Source organism: Aedes albopictus, chromosome 2 (assembly GCF_035046485.1).
Source record: "Aedes albopictus strain Foshan chromosome 2, AalbF5, whole genome shotgun sequence".
Classification (NCBI taxonomy): domain Eukaryota; kingdom Metazoa; phylum Arthropoda; class Insecta; order Diptera; family Culicidae; genus Aedes; species Aedes albopictus.
The window spans coordinates 21998751-22024708 of NC_085137.1; the positions used below are offsets into that span (position 1 = coordinate 21998751).

A 25958-nucleotide genomic window follows, 5' to 3' on the forward strand; every position below is an offset into this window, starting at 1 on the left:
TTGAAGTGCATACCTCGCATAACTAAAGGTGCCATTAGACTGTTTGCTATGAAGACAAATATTTGGCCAAACAAGCCCGACAAATGACCAACACAACGTGAATCATGGCAACCTAGGATAAATGTCGGACTACAATGACAAATATATTTGTCCGTCTAATAGGGAATCGCGCCACTTGGGCGGTGGCTTCTATATTCGTCTGTTTTCCACTATAATCCAGTCAAATTTGAACCAATTGACACAACTTTTGGAATGTGGTGAGATAGGTATAGTATCTGTCCGTGTACAACATTTCAAGTCAATTGTTTCGAAATTGACTGAGTTATAGTGGAAAACAGACGAATATAGAAGCCACCGCCCAAGTGGCGCGATTCTCTAGGCCTAGTCAGAAGACTTTTAAAATCAGCTGATTTTGGGAGCCTTTGACAATTCTCCTGGGAGAATAACAGTTCAGGGTTTGCGCCTTTGTTCGGCAGTTGTAAACAGTGGTATACACGGATCTGTCAACTAATAAGGCTTATGGATTCTTAAGTATTTAGCGGGCCCCAGACGACAGCAGTATTGACAATATTTTTATTGTCAATAATTTTCAGCAATATTTTCGACGAATCCGAGCCGGGTCACTCACACTGAGTCGCTCCACACATAAGATGAAAATTTTCTATGATGCCTATCAAAACAAATGACAAGCACAAAACATGTTCGCTTCGGTTGCTCTCGGCAAGCGAGGTTAAATTAAGAGGTGCAATGAAGGGAAATATGGAAACTCGAGATCAAAATTTACTGATTTTCCTCAACTTTTGCATCAATATATAAAAATTGCCTTCATACGGCATCAATATGCTGATGTGTTTCGTAAAACCACAGACAAACAGACGTAACACTTGCGAAATTTCCATCGACCACGCTTTTAACGATCATTTTAAATCAGCGATGGATGTTCACGAAAATAACTCTGGACGTTACGTCTGTTTGCCTGTGGTAAAACCATAAAAGTAATGATGTCCTATGGGGGCCGCATCGTCGGATGCAAACTGTTATTGGTACCTATAGTGTCGGTATATTCAAATTATAGATAGTAGAGTAAACGTAGATCTAGATGAATTCGTTGTATCCGAACGAACTGTCATCTGTATCCAAACGAGCATGATGTCACAATGCCAACAACACCAATGGAGCGCATGACATCATATTCAACCGTCACACTGTTGAAAAATACTATTTTCGCTTGAAACGTTTTACTCAGACCAAGCCCACTCGTGGGCTTAACACTACACACGCAACAGCACGTCGTTAACGATTTTTAATTTCGTTATCCACCCATTTTCGCACCGGTCGTTCGTTTCCATGTGAGTAAAATAATGATCGGTCGCCTTTCCGCACCGGTGGTCTCTATTCTATCCGTACCATCGGTTTTTTGCACTTCCGTAAATCATCGCAATATTTTGTTTATTTCTATGGTGTTATTGCAAATCTTATTCAGTATAATAATCTGTGCTCATATTTTGAAAGAAGGGGTTTTGGATAAGACTGAAAACTGTTAGTAAAAATTGAACTCAAATAAATAATTCCCTTGGAGATTTGTACCAGTTTTGGTGCGTTTCAAGATATCATTGTCTCAATAATGTATGATTGTATTTAATCCCGGAATTCAAGCAATCTTTTTTAAATTATATGTTTGTTGCTTACTGTATGACTAGTTGGTTGAATTTTTATCTAAAATAATATCCATCTCTTCGATATCCATGTTGCCTTTCTCGCAAGAAATTTATCTGAATTTGAGATTTTAAGCATCTTTTTTAATAATTAGGTTTATTGAATAATTACATCCCTTGCATTTCCAACACATTTATAACGTAGTTGTCTCCTTTACAACTTCGCGTAGGTCAAAATTCTTGAATCCTGGTCATAGTAGAAGCTGTCTTCTAACAGTCTGCGATAAGTTTGCGCAACCTTTTTTCATAAACGTGTATTTTAACATTAGCTAATTCTATACTCAGTCACAACTTTTTAGTTACAAAGCATCAATCGGAAATCTTAATATACAGGGTGTTAGGTTCCTGAGTGCAAACTTTTTAAAGGGTGATAGAGCACCATAAATGGAGAAAAAAATTGTTCTACGCATATGGTCAAATCTCAACCGTTACGTAGTTATTGAACTTCCCATGTTTTTGACTCTTATTGCCTTAACTGGAAATAACTTGAAAATGGTCAAACTTATCGAAGTTTTTTTACTCTTATTCGAAAGATTATTGAATTTTCTAACAAATGGCATCTTTGAATCGATTGGTTTAGTTAAATAACTAAGTTTTCTAGAGCAAAATAGCTAAAAATAGTGTATTTTTATTGGTTTTTGTCAATTATCTTTGAAACATGCGTAATAAATTAAAATTCTTTCTTTGGCAAAGTTGTGGCCCCTGTTACACTCTACAATTCGTTCTTTGACACCAAACTTCTAGCTCTTATCGTTTTCTTGCAATTTTGATTTAAATGTGCGGCACAATGCGCAAAAAAGTGCTTTTCATGACAGTTGCAAATTTATGATCTGAAATGCGATGTTAAAATCAAAATTGCAACAAAACGATAAGAGATAGAAGTTTAGTGTCAAAAAACGAATTGTAGAGTGTAACAGGAACCACAACTTTGTCAAAGAAAGAATTTTAATTTATTACGCATGTTTCAAAGATAATTGACAAAACCCAATAAAAATACACCATTTTTAGCAATTTTGCTCTAGAAAACTTAGTTATTTAACTAAACTAATCGATTCAAAGATGCCATTTGTTAGAAAATTCAATAATCTTTCGAATAAGGGTAAAAAAAACTTCGATAAGTTTGACCATTTTCAAGTTATTGCTAGTTAAGGCAATAAGAGTCATAAACATGGGAAGTTCAATAACTACGTAACGGTTGAGATTTGACCATATGCGTAGAACAATTTTTTTCTCCATTTATGGTCCTCTATCACCCTCTAAAAAGTTTGCACTCAGGAACCTAACACCCTGTATATTGCGATATTTTATATACTGGTATATGAATATTTTGTTGGAAGCAGATTCTATGCGCTTGAAGTAGACTGCGCATTTGTGAAAGTACATAATGAGCCCACTCTCTTTTTTGGCACTTCATACAACATTTGTTGTATTTTAACATCCAACACTTGCTTTTTCTATAACGAGGAACCTACAATATGGCAGTCCTGCACACCGCCCATTTTAATTGATGAAACTTGGCAGCTCGACTTCAGTTTTTTAGATTTTTATCGGTATGATCAAAGCTTGTTTTTACAAAAAAAAATGACTAGTGTTTTTATGATATCTGAATTGAGTTAGGTACAGTCAAAGCATCTTTGAAAAATCATTACTACTCAAATCTAATCTTATACATACGCAGCCAGTACGCGGAATCACCCTGGAAAGCAATCGTGTTACTTTTCTTGTCAATATTGATGCTTGCAGCATATCAGGACACATACATCAAAGCGGCCAGGTCTATTACGTTGTATTTACGCGCAAAGTGTTCTTCGAAATACTTGGAGTACAGAATATTCTCTTTCGGCAAGGTACTTCTCGAATTTACAGGGGAGGAAGGATGCGTATACCAAACGATCCAGATTACATGTTGATGAATATGTTTTAAATATATAAGAATGTGTATAATAGAGCTATGAATAAAAAATGTGTAATATTGGAAAAATCTCCCCTATTGTTGGGTTGTTTTTATAGATCTAAATAATGTCGAACCTCCTATTCTGTATGATCGGTGTTATTCACATGGGGTTGTCGCAGATTTTTTTTCTGCTTTCCCCTATTGTTTCTACAAGGGTGAAGTTGCTCATTTCGCACACTTTCTTCCTAATGTCTCGTTGATTTAATTTATATTTTCAAATTTATATTTAATAAACCACCCACTGACGACCACTTTTTTTTTAGAAAAAGCAATCAAACCAAAACTCCTTTGCCTTTTTCGAAATATACACGACAAAAGGAAACGCGAGGCACAGCTCTTTCAAAACGAGCGATCTCAGCCCGGAAGGTGGAGAAAGAAAACCTTGTGGTCACTTATTACCGTCAAATGGTATCTTTTCGGGTTAGAAAATACGCACATCTTCTTACCGGAATCTGCGACGGATGACGATAATTTTGGAACTTGTCGGAACGAACTTCGCGAGTTATTTATTTGGACATTTTTTTTAATGGGCGAAACCAAATTTTACTTGCAGCGTAGAAACCCCGGCTCAAGCATGTACGTGTTAAAAAAGCAAAACTCACTGAATCACTATACATTTCAAATATAAGTTTCAAAACGATCGGCCAAATCAAAAACTAAAAGTGCGATTATGAACAATCGTAACTATTTAAAGAGAAAATCAATACATTTTCGATATGCATGATCCTAAAATTGGCGAAGAAGGGAAAACTTTATTCAAAACATACTTAAGCAAAGCTTGTCAATTTAAACCTATTATTTTTCTGCGTTTGTATTGTCACTCTATCACAATTGTATGTCAGACAATTTGTTGTGTTATTCGTGTAACGATCTATTATATTATTTGGTTGAAAATTTCAAAGCAAGTAAAAATAAAAATTTTGAATATTTGATGCAAACTAAAATAAATTTCTACCTATACAAAACAAGAAAATCATTCTCTAGAAACTATATACCGGGCAATAAATCCATACTCATGTTCTTTCGTCTCCTCTTTACGCTACCCAAAGAGCTAAACGCGAGAGAGCGCACGAGCCTACGGATAGAGACCGTACTTTGCGTGTCTCTATATTCTAAGCCCTGCTACGAACCGTACGTAAACTTTTCGCTTTCGAGCCCTACTTAGCAGCGACCGGTGCGGTTCGTTTCTTTATTCGGGGCTCTACTTACCGTTAAAACGCTTGATTGAGCCCATGAGTGGGCTTGGTCTCAGCAATGTGCACGTATCTGTGTTTACTCTACTATCTATAATGCGAATATTGCATCAGTGAGTGTCTAGAATTTGCGCCGTAGCCGCCACAACCAGACCATTCAGCTGTTCGGGCGCGCGAATGGCGGCACTATCAGATGCAAAGTATCTAAATACCAAGGTAAGAGATTCCCGCTAATATTCGCGGATTAGTGAGAAAAGGAAAAAAGCAAAAAATAGTTATGAAGTTTGCGCTGATTTGTATGGGCGCATCACTATTTAGCAAACTTTCTTAAGAAATTAAGCACTCCCATCTTAGAAGCTATTATTTAATTGCATCTGACTGGATTAAATGTAACCTCCATGCAATAAAACAGAAAATATCGCCATTTGAAAATCGGTAACAATTTTTTTTAATTGATTCTAAACATATTTTTTCAGCATTTAGAAACATCCAAACTAACAAAACTTCACAAACTTTGCTGAAATAATGACATTTTAGTGTAAAAACTCCAACTTTTCATAACTAACGCAGATGTGTTGGTGAGTCTCATTTTTGACATTTACGGGAATCTCTTACCTTGGTACATATTTATATACTTTGTATCAGATGCGCGTATAAAATCGTTTGCTAGTAGCTCTTTGTATCTGTCAGTGCACAGCTCAATTTCAAGTAATTGAAATACAATGGATCACTAAAATAACTAAAACGGCCGCTATGAAATGAACAGATAGCGCTACCGTAGGCTTGTGTGTTTGACGTCACTCGACTGCTGTCACTGTGCTACCGTCCATATAGGGTGGCGCTTTTGTTTTGATGCGGTGAGTAGCAGAAAAGTCGGCTTCAATGATTTATTGATAAGTTGTGATGGTGAAGATTTGCATCTGCGCGGGTATCGAAACAATGAAGATTCACATGAATCCTATGATTTCGCGTGCAAGTTTCGAACGACAAACATGGGCTGAATGCAACAAATGAAAGTAAACGAGGGTGCAGATCCTGATCTTCCTTTCATTGGCTGAAATTGTAAATAATTTAAGTTTTAGCGTGGTATGGTCTTCTATAAATTTGTTCCTAAGAGTGTCAACTACTGTTTGCTCTATTTCGAACTAAATCAAACCATCGAACGTACTGTGAATCTCAGGAAAATGCATCTGTCAAAATTACCGGAACGTTCGGTACTTTTTAAAAATGTACCGTAAAAATCGCAGAACTTTCGGTATGTTTGTTTACGAATGAATCCTCAATATCACTGAACGTAAGGTAAATTTTACAAATTTACGGCGATTTTATGCAAGCACAAAAAAAATGATGGGATTGAATACATGACCTTCTGATCAGGAACCACACTTGTTGCCACTGTACAAGAGAGTCTTGCTTGGAGATGATGCGCAAATTCTAATAGAACTGATGCTCAAAGCTACCGGCGTGGCTGTCAAACGCATTGTTCAGTAGTACGGTAAAATAGTCCCATCACTGATCTGTTCGTAAAATATTCACTGGCCTCCTGTAAATTTGTCTGATTTCTCTTCGGTGATTTCTTAGATTTCATCGATTTTCTCCTGCAATTTCATCGATTTCGCTGTAATACTGTAGTTTGCTTGTTTGCAGACCAGTTTCGGTGATTTTTTTCACCGAATACTGTATTTTTTTCTAAGTGTGTATGTATTGTGAATCTTGAGTGGACTGCAGACACCACCAGGATGCCGGATTATACTCGATGAAAATAGTTGTCCAGAAAAATCCGGCATTCATACATAGGTCTGAATGGAGGACCACCTGCAACGTCTGTGAGATAAATTCTCTTTTAATTTTAAAGAATTTCTAAAACACTTGTAAGTTTGAACTTATTTTTCTTTATCTCTGTATTCGGGGATTTTCTGGCGAAGGCAGGTTCATCCCAGAAGAGTTTGAACTTATTGACTGATCACATTGTTTCTATATTGATGTCCATCAACTATTGTAGATCCCTTTTTAGCTATGCAAAGCAATAATACTTACAAAGTAATAAAGAAAGACAAAGATTGAAGTAATCGAGTATTATCCCTTATGTGGCCGACAGGGTACCTGGGTACCCAGCGCCCGTTTAAAAAGCACGGTGTAGAAAAAAGCAAAAAGTTTGTCGGACACATAACGGTTAAGGTGCAAACAACAACTCTGTAATTTTTGAAATTGTCCGTTGGAGGCCACAAAGGCTTTCATAAACACAGTATGATTAATACATACTTGTCAAATCTAACAAACCATCTCATTCGACGGACCGGATCTTTCGCCCCTTGACTTTGAAGTCAGCAGCCAGCAGTCAGTAGTGACCGGCTCATTGAATGTCACGTTCGTTCGCTTCACGCCAAGAAAAACATGCAACATGTACTCATAAAACAAAAACAACATTATTTTTGTCGCTAACCCATATTCGGTTACATCGAGAGCGAAACACTTCAGAACTACCTCGCACAACTGTTCCCAACAACTTACACGCTCTGCCATCATTACCGGCATAGACACAACTGTACCGTACCGAGCTTGGAAACTCCGCCGAGCGAAATATAGGTACTACATGCTACCAGATGTTTTTGTTTTCCCTTTTTGCGGTCCCTCGCCCTCTGCTATGTTGAACAAGCAACGATGCAACAGCAGCTACTAGACAAGGGCGAAACGAACATTACACCATAATCAGATTTACGATGCTTGTCTTGAACTACCCATACCCATACCTTAGCATCAGTGCGCAGCGCAGCACACTGTGCGGCTTCTATCCGGCTTGTCCGTCCGTACCGTATCAGTGAGGGGCAGTGGTGCCAGAAAGAATGAAGAACATCTGCTCTTGTTCTACCCAGTTTATTGTTCTTAATGAAACGATGCCGATGATCATTTAGTGAAAATTTTAATTATTTATCAGTATTATTAACGTAATTGCGAGTCTTGTCCGGGAACAGTCAACGAAATCAGGCAAACTCTGGAAAACTGGCAACCCTGGTGAGAAGAGACCCACACCGGCAAGCGGAACGCAATGTCAGGGACGAAGAAAATGAGTGAGAAACCTTCGAAAAAAGAAGTTATTATTTTTATCGTTTCCTTTCTCACGATTAGCTGCTGCAACAAGATGTTGCTCCGGCAACGAGCCGCAGCCACTACACGGGAAGAAAAGGCCAACTAGATCGGTTCCAAGTGGTTGTCAATGAGAGCAGATGGTTCCGGAACGAACCGAATGGGTCGATCTAATCTAGCTTCGCTCTCGCTCAGTTGGCACCTTATTAACACTCGCTTGCTACGATGCCGGGGAGAAAAGCAACAGTTGACAGGAAATCGAATTTGAAGAATTTCCTTTCACGAAGCCAAGAAAAAAAACTTGTCACGGTGTGAGGTCCGAGACCGATGATAAACCGATCGCTGAAGCGCTGCTGTCACCCCACCGTCGTGGCACGACGGCCACGCGATTTGCGCAAATCTTTTCTTCTGTTTATTTTCCGCGTAAAGCTCTCGCGCGCTCAAAAAGTGAGACATGATCTCCGCAGCACCGCTCACTTCGATCGGCGCGGCGCAACCGGCTTTGCGTTGCATATTATGCAGGATAGGTTTATTCAATGGAAATTAATGTGTTCCGAAGACACCGGCGACGTTTGAATATATTTTCGAAACATTCAGCTTTTGCACATGACAAATGACCGAAAGAGCCGAACGGAGCAGGAGGGAATCAACGGTAAAAGTGCGCTGATCCGCCACCGCCATCAGAGCAGGCAGCCAGCGAGCGGGTTGATGAAGGCAGCCGCCGACGACCATACATCGCGATCCTGATCGTCCGCCGACGAAACGCGGTGATCGGGTTCTTTCTTTTGAAGTGATCGCTACTCGCGAGCGCGTAAATTCTGAAAGTTGAGGGAACGATGATATGCCGAACTCCAAGCCCAGTCGCAGTGACCCAGAAGCGCGCTACTGCTGGCCATTTGTTAGCTTATGAAGCAGCGTAGCAGGAAGGCGGTCGGTCTGTTTATCCCTTTCAGTCAAGTGACCGCTTCGTTCGGATAATTGACATTGATCAATTATCTACTGTTGATGGAAAAGCGGCTACATTACCGCACGCAAGCGTATCAGCTCTGAATAAATGGGTAAGCAAAACGAGGGTCCATGGCTGCTGCGTGTGTGATAATGATCTGAGCTGGATGAAACAATTAACTAGCAATTAGGTCGATTTCCTGGAGTTTCATTAAAACATGTTGGAAGATATGGTACGATAGGGCGTTTGTCAGTTACGATTACAGAATTGCTCCAATACAGAGTACGCTCCGTTCCAAAAATAGTTTGAAAATGAGCAAATAGCACATGTTATCTGTGCAGTGCACATGTTGCACATGTAGACAACATCTCAGGAAGTAATTTGAATTTGCAATGGAAATTTATGGAAAAGGATAGGTATAGGGCCACTATTTACACTTATGCTGTTTCTGTTTGTATAGAGGCGTTTCCTCAAAGAACTCCTGCAGAATAAATTCCAGTAAAAACTTCTGATGAATTTCGTAATAAAATTCTGACGGATTTGCAAAAGAAACATCCGAGAAAGCTCCAGAAAGAAACTCCAGGAGGATTCCTGAAAAAAATATTGAAGAGTTTTCCAGCTAAAAGACATGGATGGATCCCAGAAAAAAAATCCTGGCCTAATCCCAGACCGAGCTATGGGAGGAACCTGTGAATCGCCTCATAGAAAATCTTACATAGAGAAATTCCAGATTGAACTCAATTTTTAAATGACAATTCACACCATCTTCAGCTAGAGGCTGCACAGACTGAACACATTACTTTCACTAGACAACGGACAACAGACAGAACACCCTGATCTCAGAACAATATCAAACGGAAAGAAACCTTGAATGAACTCCTGGTGGAAACCTCCTAGAGGAATTTAAAAAGGAACTTTTGCAGAAATCTCTGAAGGAGGAAAATCTTTTGAATGAGAAGTCTAAGAAGGATAGTTCTCCGAAGGAACTTCTGCTTTATTTCTTGGTATAGTCCCAGAAACGATTCCGGTAGAAACTCGTGATTATACTTATGGAGGGACTTTAGAAAAAGCTTCTGAATGAATGTTAGAAAGGAAAATTGTCAAACAGAGAATGCTCAGCAGCAATTCCTTTAGTAGTCACAGATGGAACACCTTCCAGAAGAAATTCCTAAAGAAATATGTGATGAAAATGTTGGAAGAATCTTGAAAGGTATTCCTGGTGGAATCTCAGAAAACAATTCTTGAGAAATTCCAGAAGAAACTCTTGAAGAAATCTCAGATGGAGAAATTCTAAAAAAGGATTTAGGAATTCCTTGAAACAACAACCAGGAACTTCTGAATCAATTGATTTGATTGATTTGTCTTTATTTAAGAGACTTTCAGCCCTTGGCTGGTTCGTTTTGAATCAATCTCAAAGCCACTCCTGAAGGATTCTTGGAGGAATTTCAGTAAGTACTCTCAAAGAAAGCTCAAAAAAAGCTTCTGATGGAAAACCATAAGGAATTGATGGAGAAATCCCCGAAGGAACTCCTGAAACTTGATCAGAAGAAAATTATAAAAGAATACTACACTGCAGCTGGTGGATTCGCTGGTATTTTTTAGTGACCCAGTAGTCCACCAGAGTTTCTTTCGAAACATCGGCCAATGTCATACTTTTGGACCATGCTGGCAGAACTTCTAATTAAAAGGCACATCATATTGCACACCATGAACACTCCCTTTTCCACAAATCCATCTCCCTTTCGGCGTAGATACCAATCCACAACATACTTGTGTTTGAGCCCACTACAAACAGACTGCTTGATGGCTTGGTATGCGGAGTGTGCTAGTAAGTCTCGACTTTATAAAAAAAATTGCTCTCACTTTGAGTTAGTCCTGTTGGAAGGACATTTTAGAATTTGACGTTTTGTCCTTAAGCCTTCTTGTCTTTCGGCGCTTTATCACCCATCAGACTGCCAAATTGTTTTCCGATTAACCCAATCATATTTTCGAACGAAAGAAAAACCTTTATTCTAAACTTTTCAGAATTTCATGGATGTTCCAGAGAATTACAGGGGCGTTCCAGGGAAATTGGTGGGGTTCTCAGGGAATTTCAGGAGGTGAAGAGAACATTTTTTTATCTGCATTAACGAGATTTTTGGCTCTAGGCTAGTTCATTTCGGGACCCACGCTTTACTTCCCTTCCGAAGGAAGAACTCACATTTTGTGAGTTTGTCGGGAGTGGTGTAGAGGACATTCAAGATGGTTTCAAAGGGGTTGCAGGAGCGTTCCATGAGTGTTTCGAGGAGTTTAAGAGGATTTCATAGGCGTTCCAGGATGTTTCATTAAGATTCAGGGGATGTGAGGAGGATTCAGGAGTGTTCTAAGAGAAGTTTGAAAACGTCCCAGAGGATTTCAGAGGGGTTCCAGGGATGTTCCAGAGGCGTTCCAGGGGTGTTCTACGGGGTTCACAAGTTTGAAGGAGTGTTCTTAAGGTCTCAACGAGTTGAGAGGCGTTTTATACGGTTAGAGTGGGTTTCAGGGGGGTCCTGGGGGTGTTCCAAGGATATTCCAGGGTCAGATATCTTTGGTCTGATCAACACGACGACGATCCTTTCTATCTCGGTTAAGTGAGTACGGACAACGTACGATCATCTTGACGATCATTCAACGTAGCCAGTCAGACATAGTCCCGGGGATAAGTACCTTCGCACCCGAATCCAGGTAATTTTAACCCTTTGACGATTGGAAGAACGATAAGTGTAATGTCTTGTCTCGCGTCGCGTCCTCTGTATATCATGTTCCAGGGTATTACAAGGTATTTCAGAGGGCTTCAAGGTCGTTCCAGGGAGTTTCAAGGAGTTTTATGAGCGAACCAGGGGCATTCTAGGGTTTCACGGGGTCGCAGGAGTCGAATTTCAGAAGCATTCCGAGGATAATCCATGAATATTCCAGGGTGATGCTGGGGGTTTCAAGAGGTTGCATAAAGAGGTTTTAAAGGGTTTCATGGGAGTTCCACGGGGATTTAGGGGATGTCAGGGAAGTTTTAGAGGCATTCAGAGGAGTTCCAATCGATTTCAGGGGATTTCCGGAAAGTTCCCAAAACCACCTGAAATCATCTGAAACGCCTTGAATTCCCTCTGGAACTCCCTGTGGAACTTCCTCTGAAATAGCCGTGAACCTCACAAATTTGTGAGGGATAATTTCAAATGTCGATCACCAGAAAGAACCGTTCAACAATTAGCGAGAATTGGTCAACATCAGATAGAGCAGGCATAATATTAGGAAGACCAGGTATCACATTGGGAGCAGCTCACTGTACGATTAGGGTCAAAAAATGACCCTCATATGCACAAGGAAAGTTAAGGATGTGCTTAACATTTGGGTTCTAGACTTCCGGTTATTTTTGGGTCTGTAAATCTTGCTGTTATAATATAATTACAGCTCTGCAAAATACAACATTCTATCGGAAAATGGAAAAAAATAAATCATTTTTCTCAGGGAATCAGCTCTTATACACTACCCGTCATAAGTACGGACTCACAAAAAGTATTGCAACAATATTGCATCACCCTGACTCACCTCGATATCTCCAAAACCTGAGGACTTACAAAGATGCTGTCTTCAGGTAAGTTATTCAGAAGACCAAAAGCAACAACTTTTATGAAGGCGGCATTTTTGTAGGTATTCTGGTTTTAGAGATATCGAGGTGAGTCAGGGTGATGCAATATTGTTGCAATACTTTTTGTGAGTCCGTACTTATGACGGGTAGTGTATATCTATTTTGGCCAGTGACACTTATGTTTTAAAAGTCTAGTATCTATTCGCTTGATTTCTGCATTTTTTTTATATAAGGTAAAAATTTACTTCGTTATATGCTCTAATTCCCGTCATATCAAATGGAAGATATTGAATAATTGAACATATTCCAACTAACGCCTCATCAAAACGATGCAGACTATCAATAACCAGCCCCTATAGCACTGGGAATCAAATAATTACGCAAAATTTTACGTTTCCATTTAACTCCACTCACGACTTCACTATTTTTCTCGATTTGTATATGCCGAAGGCAACCGCACCAAAGCAGGAGCAGTTAGCCAAATTGTTGTTCGTCACCGTTCAATTTTCTTTTCACCAGATACACTTATTGAACTATTCACTTTAATTCACTCCACACAAAAGCTATGTCGCACTTCAAAATTGGACTTTACTGCTCAAGAATGCAGCAAAGGTTGATCAATAATTTAAATAAATGTTTTTTTTTCGTCGGTAAATTGTAAATAAACAGTTGTCTTCGTGATTGAGAAGATGCATGCAAATGTGTGCGTGGAAAACAGTAAAAGATTTCTCTTTGCACTCTGATGGCATGTTTTGATCTTGGTTTTGATCTGGTAGGCAAAAATATTACCCAGAATGTTTTGGACGATATTCTTAAGCTACATCTATCTCAATTTAAAAGTTTTGAAAAGTACTTTGAACACATGATTTGATTTGGATTGCAAGAGGTTGATCGACTTTTCGAAAATAATACCTACGACCGAATCATAATTTTTGACCATCCTATTTACCATAATTTCACGTAAAAGTTGTGCCGGGAATTGAATTCATGTTGTGCCCAAAACAGACGTGAACTAGACGGAAACAGGATTCGAAGGATAATTATTATTAACTATTATATTAAGTTCTTCAACAATATTTTTACATGACATGGAAGTTAATTTATAATTCAGTAATTGATACCAAATTGGCATTAGCCGAGGTGCAAGAATAAATTCGATCTTTCATGGTCGATGCTTAAATAGACGGGATTTAAATAAAAACCCTAGATTGAAACCTTTTACCTAACATTTTGTTAGTTTTTATAGGTACATTGGTTATTAATAAATAGGTTTCTCTGAGACTGTACAAAACCGGTGCTCGCTCCTTATAATTTTATGAATTTATGAATCTTTCGAATTTTCCAAATAAATAGCCACAAACATTCAAAGCCACGATCTCAAACACCCGACCAAACATAAACAAATAAGCTTAATTGGTCGTATTCCGTTCCTTCTGATCCGCTCTCTGCACAAACTGGCCATCGCCGCCGATGCTAAAGGGCTTGCGTTGCGGCCGATGCCCCAATCCCAAGGGCAGCACATATGTTGGCTGCGCGCGCTCTGCCTTGGTCACAATAACAATCATCTCTTTATTCCATATGTGCGTTTGGGTCGTCGTCATCGTCGTCTCCATCTTGGTCGTCATCATCAGTCGGATCGAATCCCATTTCTGGAGAAGAAGAAAAGTCAGTCTTGCGTGCGTGTTTAATTTATTGTTATTCCACTCGATCGTCCGTCAGCAGCGAGTTTTTGGATTTTGGCCGTTTAGGGGGAGTCTTGTTTACATGGGTGTTTTGAGAGTCGAGGTCGTCGTCGTTGTCAAAATTGATGTGGGATCGAAGTAAACTGCTCTATTGAAGTTTCCAGCTCAAGGATAAGTTTTAAAACGGGTTTAAAAACCTCTACAAGACTAATAGGCGATCAAAATGTTACTTGGAAGTAGCACCAATAGCTATCGTATTTTCGAAATCTAGGACAACCTTATAATTGAGACAATTTGACCATTGATTTTAAAACAGCATACGATTTAGTAAAAAGAAAAAAAAAATGATAGATAATGACAGAACATGGTTTTCCGGTGAAGCTGATTAGGCTATCACGCGAAACACTGCTAGATAGATCAAAATCAACGCAGAACTTTGAACGTTCAGAGAATCTGGAGAAGAATCGCTCAAAAACACATTTCACCTTGCATCCCTATAAACATTTCTCCTCTCGATCACCATAGCACTATTCTGAGATCCAAAAGTCTGATTGGGGTGACAGCGATTTACTTGGAAGACTATTTCGTTCCAACGAAACAGGCAGAAAGCGCACGGATCATGCGGTTGGAAAAACAAACCTAAATTATCGGAATTGAGATAAAAAGCCCCCTATGGCAGGTCTAGGCTTTGTTTGTTGACTGTCTCTGTTATTGTTGTTGCTCTTATTTGTTAAAAGTTGGGAGGTATAGGTAATTGATGCCCGTAGATTCGTGATTCTTAGCTGTGTTTTTGTTCGAGGAACTCCCCAAATGTTTTGCCTCGTTTGAAAGGTTTCCCCGGAATTGGTTGTTCAAATTTCAATCATTGTTATGACAGTCTTGTGTGGAGGCAGAAAAAAAACGGTGAGACACAAATCAATTTTTACGGCTAATTTGGATGGCATGTTGGGCCGGCTTTATGCCACAACCATTCAAGGTATCCGATTACCGTTTACCATAAGTTCATCGGTATCTGTTTGTGGTACATGTACGTTACGAACGAACACCGCATGCCATTAAGTAACAGTTTTATGGCTCTGAAAATGATCCCATTTTCAGTGCATTTATAAATACACTTGATCGCATGTAGCATTAATTAACTATCATGTTTATTTACATTTTGCGTTTGCCGTGATTGTCGCCAACTTTCGCGAGATCGCCGCTGTTGCTGCCGTTCGCTACTGCCGACTGACGACTGACGCTCACGGCAATAAAAATGTTTGAATCCCTACTTTGCGTTTATGTACCCCGCGTTCGTGTCGTCATGATCTAGGACGGTGTTTCAATTTTAGTTGTAATCATAAAAAGTATCTAGACGTAGCTACTTGGAAAACATATGATTTTCGCAGTTTGTTTATTTTTGTACTGAGATTGTGAAAATTTGTGTGTTTTCTAGATCGCGTGTCATGCCTCGATTATGTATGCCTGTCAAGAAAAAAAAAACAATTGTTACTACGACACTATGCAAATGTAGCGATTATAATTTGTTGGAATATTTCAATTATGTACGTACATGCATTTTGAAATCCATAGTAACTTGTCTGAACAGTTCCAAATGTTTATGAAAGCTTCTCGGTAAGAGATAGCTTGTGATGTTGAATCTTTGAATAAACAGTTTTTTCATCATTGCTGACTTGTGGTTGTCTCATAACTAAACTGGCCGCGGAGATTGACCTACCTCTGATAGAATATCTCCTGAAAAAAAAATAAAACTAAACTTGGGAACTCTGCTGCAATATTTCTGGTAGATTCGACCAAAAATGATACAAATATTGCTGAAAGGATTGTGAACAGAAATGCGGAAAAAATGTGAAAATTCCTCTCATCGGGAAAGACAAGAATTTTTGAAGTAATTTCTGAAAAGATTCCAGATTATTTCATAGGAACCTTAATGGGAGTTTTCTCAAAAACAAAATCCATTGAAAATTATCCGAAAAGTACCCTGCTGCATTTCCTAGTAAAATACTCGTGAAGTCTTTTGATATATTTTTGGGAAAACCCTCGGAGAAATTTCAGAAGAAATTTCTAAATTCATTCCTGAAGGAATTTCTGGAGAAATCTCAATTCTAGCTTCTATAAAAATCTCTAGAAGAAGTCCTAAAACTTTTTTGAGGAATATCTGGAGCAACTCAAAGAAAACTACAGAAAAAAAAACAAGAGGAGTTATTGAAGTAATTCTTCTGCGAGGAAGAATTCCTTGGGACAACAGAATTCCTAGAAAAATATATTGAGAAATTAAAAAAAATATATCGCCGAAGAAATATTAAAAAAAAATTGTCAATTTTTTGAAGAAAACCATGCAGCAGTATCCCAAAAAACACATAGACAAGGCATTTTGAAATAAATAAATTCCTGAAACAATTCGTGGAAAATTTTCTACAGGCATCCTTTGAGGAAATCTTTGATGAATTTCTGAGAAAAAACATAGAGGAATACTCGGAGAAATCCATTGAGAAATTCATATTCTGCAGGAATATTTAGAGAAACTTCTAAATATTTTCATTGAGAAAATCTTTCAGAGATTTTTATTGGAATCCCTGAAGAAATTTCTATAGAAATTTCTTGAAAAAATGAGCTCTTTGAAGAATTTTCTGGAAAATTTGCATAAAAAGCTTCAAATTTATTCAAATTTTCAAAATAATCCTTGGAAGAATTTATAAAGAAATCCTTGGAGAAGTCTGTGAAGAAATATATTCATGGAAATCCTAGTGGAAACAATCCCTGGATATCGTCTAATTGTCCCATATTGTATGCAAATTCCTATCTACATAGGACAATTATGAGAACGGCAGTGGAAGAGTTTCTGGAGGATCCGTTGGAGGATTTTCTGAAAGCATCCTTATACGATTAAAAAAATCGTGGGAGATATTCTGAAAAAAAAAATCCCTAGAGTAATTTCCAAAAAAAAAAACATAGAGCAATTTGGGGTAATCCGTGGAAAGTATCCCAAAAGAATCCCCGAAGGGATATCTGAAAGAATCTAAGGAGGAATTTCTAAGCAAGTCATGGAAGGTTTCCAATAGTAGCCATTTGGACATGTTCTGAAGAAATCTCTAGATAATTTCTGAAGGAAACACTGGAAATTCATAGAGGAATTTGTGAAGCAATCCATAAAACCTTTTCTCATAGGGCTGCCGGAGAAATTTGTGTAAGAATTCGTGGAAGATTTTCCAAATCAATCCATGGACGATTTTCTAAAGGAATCCGAGTAGCAATGGAAGCCATGGAAGACTATTTAAGGAAGTTCTTTTAGAAATTTCCGGAGGGAACTTTGGAAAAATAGCTGAAGGAATCCTTGGGGGAATTTCTAAAACAATCCTTGGAAACATTTCTTAGAGGAATTCGTGAAGAGATTCCTGAAAGCATTTCTTGAAGAATCTATAGAAGAATTTTTAAAGGAAACACTTGGGTTTCTTAAGGAAATCACGAAAAGCTATCCAAAAGACTTTCTGGAGGTATTTATAAATGAATCATTGGAGAGTTTTCAAAAGTTTTTTTTTTATCTATATTAACGAGATTTTTGGCCCTAGGCTAGTTCATCTCGGGACCCACGCTCTACTTCCCTTTTTGTGAGTTTGTCGGGAGTGGGATTCGATCCCAGGTCCTCGGCGTGATAGTCAAGTGTTCTAACCAACACACCAGGTCCGCTCCACTTTCAAAAGTCATCCATCAACAGATTGTAAGAAAATCCATGGAAGGTTTTTTTGAAGAAATTCTTCAGGAAGTCTTTGGAAGAATCAGTTGAAGAATTTCTGAAAAGAAAATCAGAAATAGATTTCAAAAAACTTCAAAAAACTAGTCGAGTCAAGTACAAGACACTGAAGACGACCTTACAGTTGAGGTCGAAATACGTATCTGTCAAAGGATGCAAATTCTTAGTGGAATTCAAAGGAACCGTACTTAACCCGATTTTCTTTTATTTACAGATATTCCCCTAACAAGCCCAGGTTAATCATCATCTTGTAGAGAAATTTCAGAAGCAATCCATACATATTTTCTTGAGGAAAATTGTTAAGAAATCTTTACAGGAGTATACGAGTACATTTTTTGACAGAAGGCAATATTATGTTTGTAAGAAAGCAAAAATCGTGGAAAAACTATGCTTTTCTTAAAGAAGCGTATTCTCATGCACTAGAGTACATAATAATCAATTATTGATTCTTGTAGGGTGTTAACAAAGGATAGTGTCATTCCCCTGGCCTGGCCTTCCCCTTCTAAGTAACATTTAGATGACCATTATGTCTTGTAGAGGTTTTAGAACCGCTACAAAACTAAATATCTTTTATTTTGGTTTTATGTTGATTCTAAGAACTATAAGTTCAATTGACTTAAAAATGGAACTTGTGACAGCAAGCATCATGACGAGTTTGTCAGTGTGATGCTGCTTCATTAACAACAATCTTCCGCTTTGTTGGAACCATGGAATAATCGCGCATCATTCATGCAGTCCGCCGTTCAATCACTGCAACTTCATGATCTCCTGACGAGCTACAATACGGTTAAGGAGTTCGAAATTACTGTACTGCTACTGCTTCCGGAGCCGGAAGAAGAGAGAAGAGCAATTGAGTTCCGAAGAAGACGACGGGGAGGATCGATGATCGTTTCGAGACAAAACCAAATTTTCCGCCAGCTGTGGTGGTAAAGCTGCTGATGTGTCTGGAGAAGAGCCTGAGGAATGATGAAGAGCTGTATGCCAAAGTTTGTTCTATGATTCCCAACTATATCGTCAAAGGCTTTGAATTGAAGGATATTTCTTCAGAAATTCCTAAGAAGATTCCTTCAAAAATTTTTCCAGGTTTTTTTTTTTCAGAAAATACTTTCAAATCTCCGTCGGTAGCTCCTCTTTGGAAGAATCTTCTAAAACTTATCACAGGCACTCCTGAAAGGATTCATCTCAATCAATTCTCCAAGAACTCATTCGAAAAATTTCCTAAAGTATTGCATTAGAAATTTCTCCAGGGATTCTTTCGACAATTCCTATAGCGAGCATTTTTAAAAATCCCTACAAAGATTCCTTTTTTTTGAGAAATTTTTCTAGAAATTTATTTAGTAATTTTTCTATAAATCATTTCGGAAACTTCTCCTTCAGAAAATTCAACAGAAATTCCTTAACAGATTTCTTCAAAATAATCTCTAGGATTAGATCATAAATTTCACCAAAGACTTCTTTTGAAATTTCTGAAAAAAAAATACTTGAGAAAATCAAGCAATTCTCTCTTAATTTCTGTAGAAATTTGTGCACAGCTTTCTTCAGAAATTTCTCGAAAGATTCCTTTGAAAAATCTTACATGAATTTCTTCGGGAGCTCCTCCATGGAATCATTTGGGAAAACTCTTCAAGATTTCTTTTAAGGTTTTCTATGGATTTTTTGAAAAAATCTCCAAGAATTTTTACAGCATTTTTCAGGGATACCTTCAGCAATTCCTCCCCAAATTACTGCTGAGATCTTTTCGGTAACTTTCTCCAGGGATTCCTCCAGAAATTTCCCACGAAATTCTTTTAAGGAATCTTCCATGTGTTGCTTCAGAAATTCAGTTTAGATTTAGTTGGAAATTTCTTCGAAAATTTTTTAAGGAATTCATTCAAGAACTTCTTTTAAAATTACACCAAGTATTTCTTTAGAAATTCATCCAAAAATCTGTTTAGAAATTCGTCCGAGAATTAATTTATGAAATCCTTAAAAACTCCTGCAGGAATTGCGTCAATTTTTTCTATTTCAGAATTTCCTCTAGAGATTTGTTCAAAGCTCTCTCAGTTATTTCTCCATTAATTCCTTCGTAAAATATATTTGCAAAAAATATCACTGACTACTTCGGACATTTTTCTAGCAATTCCTTAAACATTTTCTAGATATTCTTTAGGAAAACTTTTGATGAACTTTGTTTTTTTTTTAATTTCTTATGAAGATTCTATTAAGAAACATTTCATACATTCTTCTTCTTCTTACCTCCACGGTTTTATTAAGAAATTAATGAAATATTTGCTCCAGGGATTGTTTTCAAAAAATCTTTCACGAATTTCTTAAAAAAAACATTTCAGCGAATCTTATCTTTTTCAATATTGCAAGGATTACTTAAGAAATTTATCCAGCGATTCTTCGGGGCAATCAGAAACTCAGAATTACTTGAGATTTTTCAAAAGTTTTCTACGAAAAATCAATACAAATTGCTTCTGAAGAAATATCTCTAGGGACTCTTTTAAAAATCTTCCATGGATTCTTTCATAAAACCTTCCAAAGATCTCCTCAGGGATTATGCCAGGGATTAGTTAGGAAAATTGTTCGTGAACTTTTTCAAAAACTTTTCTAGAATCTTCTTCATAGATTTTTACAAGGATTCATTTTGAATTACCCTTTGCAGTGACTTCAGAAATTGTTCCAGGGAGTCCTTTAGGAATTCAAACGATTCACAGTCATCACAATCTCCTGCTGGAAATCTCGCAGGATGTTTTGTATAGATTTATCAAGAGCCTTGCATGACTTGTCCCGGTGGTTAAAGAAGGAGTTTCTGTAGAAATTTATGCAGATTCACTCAAGAATTTCTTTGAATATCGCTCCACGTATTTCTTTAAGAAATTCCTTGAATAACATCTTTAAAAATTTCTCCACTGATTCTCTAAAATTCATTCTGGAATTACTCCAGAGCTATTTCCTTTGAGTTTACCAATTTTGTAGGAGATTTCTGTAATATTTACAGATGTTTATTCATTTTTTTTTAAATATTAATAAATAGATCTCTTATAGTATTTCTACTGAAAATCTTCTAAATAATCCAAAAAATTAATAATTAGTTTTGGAATTTCAGCAGCCATTTCCCAAGGAATTTCTTCAGGTTTTCCTACTTGGATTCGATCAGATATTCCACCATGGATTCTTTCCAGAATTCCTCCAGAGATTTTTTTCACGAAATAATAAAAAAAAAAATCCTTCAAAAATCCATTTAGAAGTTTCGCCAGGGATTCCTTCTTACATGGAGTTTTTTTAGAAATTCCTCAAATGGTATCTTGAGAACGTGCATTTTGGATTGTTTCTAGAATCCATACTTCAATTTCTCCAGAAATATTTCCTATGCATTTTTGCATAAACTTCTGCAGAATTTGTTTCGACGATTTGTTTGGGAATACTTCATTATTCATTTGTTTCTCCAAATATTGCTCCGAAGATTCCCTATGGTATTTCTCCAGGAAATTTACTGAAAGTTTCTTAAATTTTTCTTTTTTGAATTCCTCCTGACGTTTTCTAAGGCGCTTTTTAAGGTTTTTCTACATGGGTTTCTTCAGATCCTCTAGAAAATAACACAAGAACTTTACATGGGATTTCTTGGTAAATTTCTGCAGGAATTCATTTAGAAATACCTTCAGAAATTATTTAGTAATTTCGCAAGGGATTTCTTCTGAAATGTATACATAAATGTCCCACATTCTTTCAGAAATATCTTCAGCGGGGATTTCTTCAGAGATTCTTCCATGGACTTTTTTTTCATAAATTCCTCCAAAGTTAACTTTAGACATTTGATTTCGAATCCTTTCCTTTCGTAAATTTAGTCTACAATTTCTCCAAAAATATTTCCTATGAATTTTTACATAATCTTTTGCAGATTTTTTTGGAGATTTGTTTTGGAATACTTACAGATGGTTATTCATATGTTTTTCCATATACTGCTTCAAAGGTTCTTTAAGGTATTTCTCCAGGAAATCTTCTACATACAAATTTCTTAAGTTATTATAATAATTATAAATTATTATAAGTTATTATGTTTTTCCAGCTTTTCTTTCTTGGATTCCTTCAGATATTCGTTCCAGAACTCCTCTCGAGAATTCTACAGGCATTTAGCAAGAAGATTTTTTCGTAAATTTCTTCAAAAAATTAAATATAAATTCCTTCAGTAATCCATTTATAAATTTCGCAAGGAATTCGTTCTGAAATTTATACATTTATGTCCAGATTCTTTTAGAAATATCTCCAGAGACTCCTTCGGCAGGGGTTTCTTCAGAAATTCTTCCATGGACTTTTTTCAGAAATATCTTTAGAAATTACCTAATTTCATCTCCAACTCTTTCAGGAATTTATTCTACAATTTCTTCAGAAATATTTCCTAAAAATTTTTGCATAAACTTTTGTAATAAGATTCCAGAATGTTTGAATAGGAATACTCATTTGTTTTTTTTTTCAAATATTCCGCCAAAGATTCTCAAGGTATTCTTCCAGAAAATTTTCTACAAATTTCAAAAGTTTTTTTTTTTTGGAACTCCATCAAAGGTTTCCCAAGGAGTTTCTACTGGTTTTCCAACTTGAATTCAATCAGATATTCCTCCAGAGATTCTTTCCAAAATACGTCTAGAGTACATATTCTGCATTCTATTCTACATTTCTTTCAGAAATATCCACAGAGACTCCTTCGGCAGAGCTTCTTTCAGAGATTCTACCATGGACTTTTTTTCAGAAATTGATATAGAGATTCTTAAAAATCATCCAGAAATTTCTTAAGGGATTCCTTGAGTGAGAAGTTATGAATGATAGTTTCGAGAGTGATTGGCAATGTTCAATTCCATCGTGTATGAAAACAATGTTTCACTATTTATCGCTCATGTTTTGCTCCCAGGAGCCTGTCATAATTAGTTTTTTATTGCCTCTTTCAAACACTATTGGTGAAAAATCGTACGTTGTATCAGAAAATAAACCTTTTTTACAGGATTCGTTCTAATTCGTTCAAATAACATGCAAAGGACTTCAGCCAAACTGCCCAAGTAACATTTTCATGGCTAATTAGTTTTGTAGAGGTTATCAGAACCGCCATAAAACCTACTGTTGAATGTTGTGAATTTTTTTACAGAAATATTTATTGAAACACCGTTCAACTCCCTTCTCGTTAACGCGAACGTGACAGTTGCCAGCAGTATCCCCACTGACTGACTGCGCCGCCGGAGGGCTTAACACTGAAACATTCGCGAATTCACTGCCGCGTAACACCAGATGCTTTTCATCAGAGCGCCAACCGAGCGGATCACAGTGAGCCTATGCCCCGCTAGGAGTCACACATACGGATCGTAATGTCGGATTTCATCTCAACTGGGGCACGCAAGGTTCCCAAAATAGATCCCTTTCCCCGCATCCTAGTCGTCGTAGAGATCACGATTTTAATAAGATGTTTGCCAAAACCCTTTGTGGCTTCAAGAGAGGTGCCGCGCGCGCTCGCACAAACAACATTGGATCGGCGGCGTGTTGTTGAATCAATAATCCGACCCAAAAACATATACACATTGCCTGCTGGAGACCATTTTGCACTCTACCTACTGGCATTGGTGGCAGCAACGGCGAGTCATTAGTATTTTGACGCCTACCCGAACATGAGGAAACCGTCGTCGCGATCCAAATACAGTGAGTCGGTTGGTAGCACCTCTGCGGCCGATCGTCGCCGCTAGATGGCGTGACTTGGATGGATGTCGCTATAATACGCACACCTGACGTTAATACCCCGCACTTAATTATGTTTCATTAGAGTTGTTTGCTGCTGCTAGCGGCTGGCAGCCGACTGACGAGTTGCAAGAAGGGTCTTCTCTCACGAGAGCTTATGAAGATCTGCAGGTAGCTGGTAGCAGGTAGGTTAAGCTTGTGATCAAGGATTAAGTTGATCTTGTCATTTGCTAATATCATTTGAGTGAATAATAGTGATTATCGCAGCAGATCGTGACTGACGAGTTAACTCGGTGGGATAAAGGTTAAGTTGAGATGGGGAACTTTGATGACTTGAGATATGGCAAGTGTGTACAAAGTTGTGGAGTGACCTTCCTTAGCTCAGATGGATAACGATCAGTCATCAAACATATCCGTACTGAAGTTATCTTGGTTCGTAAGCCCGACGTAACAGTATCAACACAACTAATGGTGCGAACCAAGATCAATCCCCTCAAAGTTTTTACCGGTTGAACTCCCAGAAGTGCTTACCTGCAACGGCGGACAGCTCTGGCGGTGATCCTTCCGGAGGGCCAACTCGTACCACGGAATAATGGGCTTACTCCGGAGAGTGGTCTGGCTACCGACCTTCTGGTTCAGTAGCTGCTGTTCCGGTTTGGCGGCGGTTGTGGATGAATGACCGAGATGAGCTTCGTTCAGCGACGAGGTCGACTTGCTCTCGCCGACCTTGGGTTTCGGCGGGTGATAGGGACGGCCGCCGATTTGGGGGGCGTCCCGCGGGTGTCCCATCGTGGAGTAACCTCGGGTTAGCGGAGGGCGGCCCGAGTCCAGGACGTTTAGCAGTTCGGCACTTTTGTGGATTTTTGGGTAGCTGCCGGGGCCACCGTCATAACCGGAGTCCGTATCGCTGGACTGGCTGCCCATGGCCAGGAATTTCTTTGGCTCTTCGTAGATGATCTCCGAGCGGGAGCTGGAGTAGGATTTTCTGTACTGAAGCGTGGTTGATTTGCTGTTCAGTAGTGGTTTGGTGGACTCGTCAGGGCCGAGAAATCCACTCAAGCTGGTGCTTTTTCCGCTGTTGATAGGGTTGGAGTAGGTGGAAGATCCGGAAGAGCAGTTATCGACGCTCTCCGGAGTTGACGAACGGTAGCTGTTACGGATTTTGCCGTACGGAGGACTCTCCGGTCGGGAGAATAGAGTGCCACTATCGATTGCCTTCGATTGAATAAGTTTCAGTTCGGTGATGTACTGGGGACTCTTCAAAGGAGGCAGTTCAAAATCGTAGTTCAGTCGGTCGATACATTCCGAGGACTGCATCAAGCTAATGTAATCGCTCGCGTCTTCTTCCTTCAATGTGGGGCTCTTCAACGGCTTAAAAGTTTCGTAAGTTAAGCTAGCTGTGCAGAAGACGTCGTCATCATTCCTGTACGGATTGTTAGAATTCTCCTTGTCATCCACCTCTTTCGGTTCGTTCCGTCCCGTGGAAAGCTCCGAGCTGGTTCTCGGTGGGACAGGCGGAGGAACACAGATTAACGTTGCCGACGTACTTTTGTACGCCAAGCTGTTGCCGTTGTTTTCGTACAGCGGTCCCGAGCTGGACGGTTTCATGGCCGAAGTGGAGCTTCTGCGGGCGCTGGGCATCTGTTCGACACGGCTGGTGCTTCGGGTTAGTCCCCGTGTCCGGATGGTGGCAAAGCCCTCCGGAACGTTTGGTTTCACTAGACTCATGGTGCGCGGGATGTCGTGATTTCGATTATGGCTTCGCAGGAAATATCTTTCAAGGGGGTCGTTATACTTTTCTGTGTATCTCCATTGCGATTGTTATACTGGGGACATGAACTTTGCTCGCCGCCTGTGGGGAAGATAGGAGAATAAGAGAAAAACAATTTGGTTAATTGAGTTCAATCAACGGATCGATGTGATGATACATGTTTATGTTTCTCTTTCACGATTATTAAGATCCAGTTGGTATGCAAGACCCAGATGGAAAACACCTGATTTGTTAAGATTTTCTACCCTAGGGTAGAACCCAAATTATCGAAAATTCGAATAGCGAAATTCTGACATAAAGTTCATTTAGAAAAAAACTTTATTTTGTTTTATTTTTTGTTAAATTTTGGAACAAGATTGGTATATGTTTGGTGAGGATTGATACGTTAGACGACATTTTTTGATTCTTACCAAAGTTTTCCATTCGACAGTGAACTGGAGTTAAAATTCCCCAATTTTTTTTTTAATTTTTTAACCCTCCTTGTGCATTATGGTTATACCCATGACACAACAATTGAAAAAAATGTGTAAAGCTAATGCCGAAAAACAGCACGATTGTGCT

The 25958-nt window shown here is 38.4% G+C and overlaps 1 protein-coding gene across 1 annotated transcript in view; it reads right to left on the reverse strand.

Annotated features, from left to right (window-relative positions):
- Window positions 1–25451, reverse strand: part of LOC109408559 (protein sickie-like) — a 96988-nt gene extending 71537 nt beyond the window's left edge. The window contains exon 1 of the mRNA XM_019681883.3: window positions 24158–25451. Coding sequence (XP_019537428.3) covers window positions 24158–25354 — 1197 coding nt within the window. The 5' untranslated portion in view covers window positions 25355–25451. The remainder of the gene's footprint in view (window positions 1–24157) is intronic.
- Between the last annotated feature and the right edge of the window lie 507 nt (window positions 25452–25958).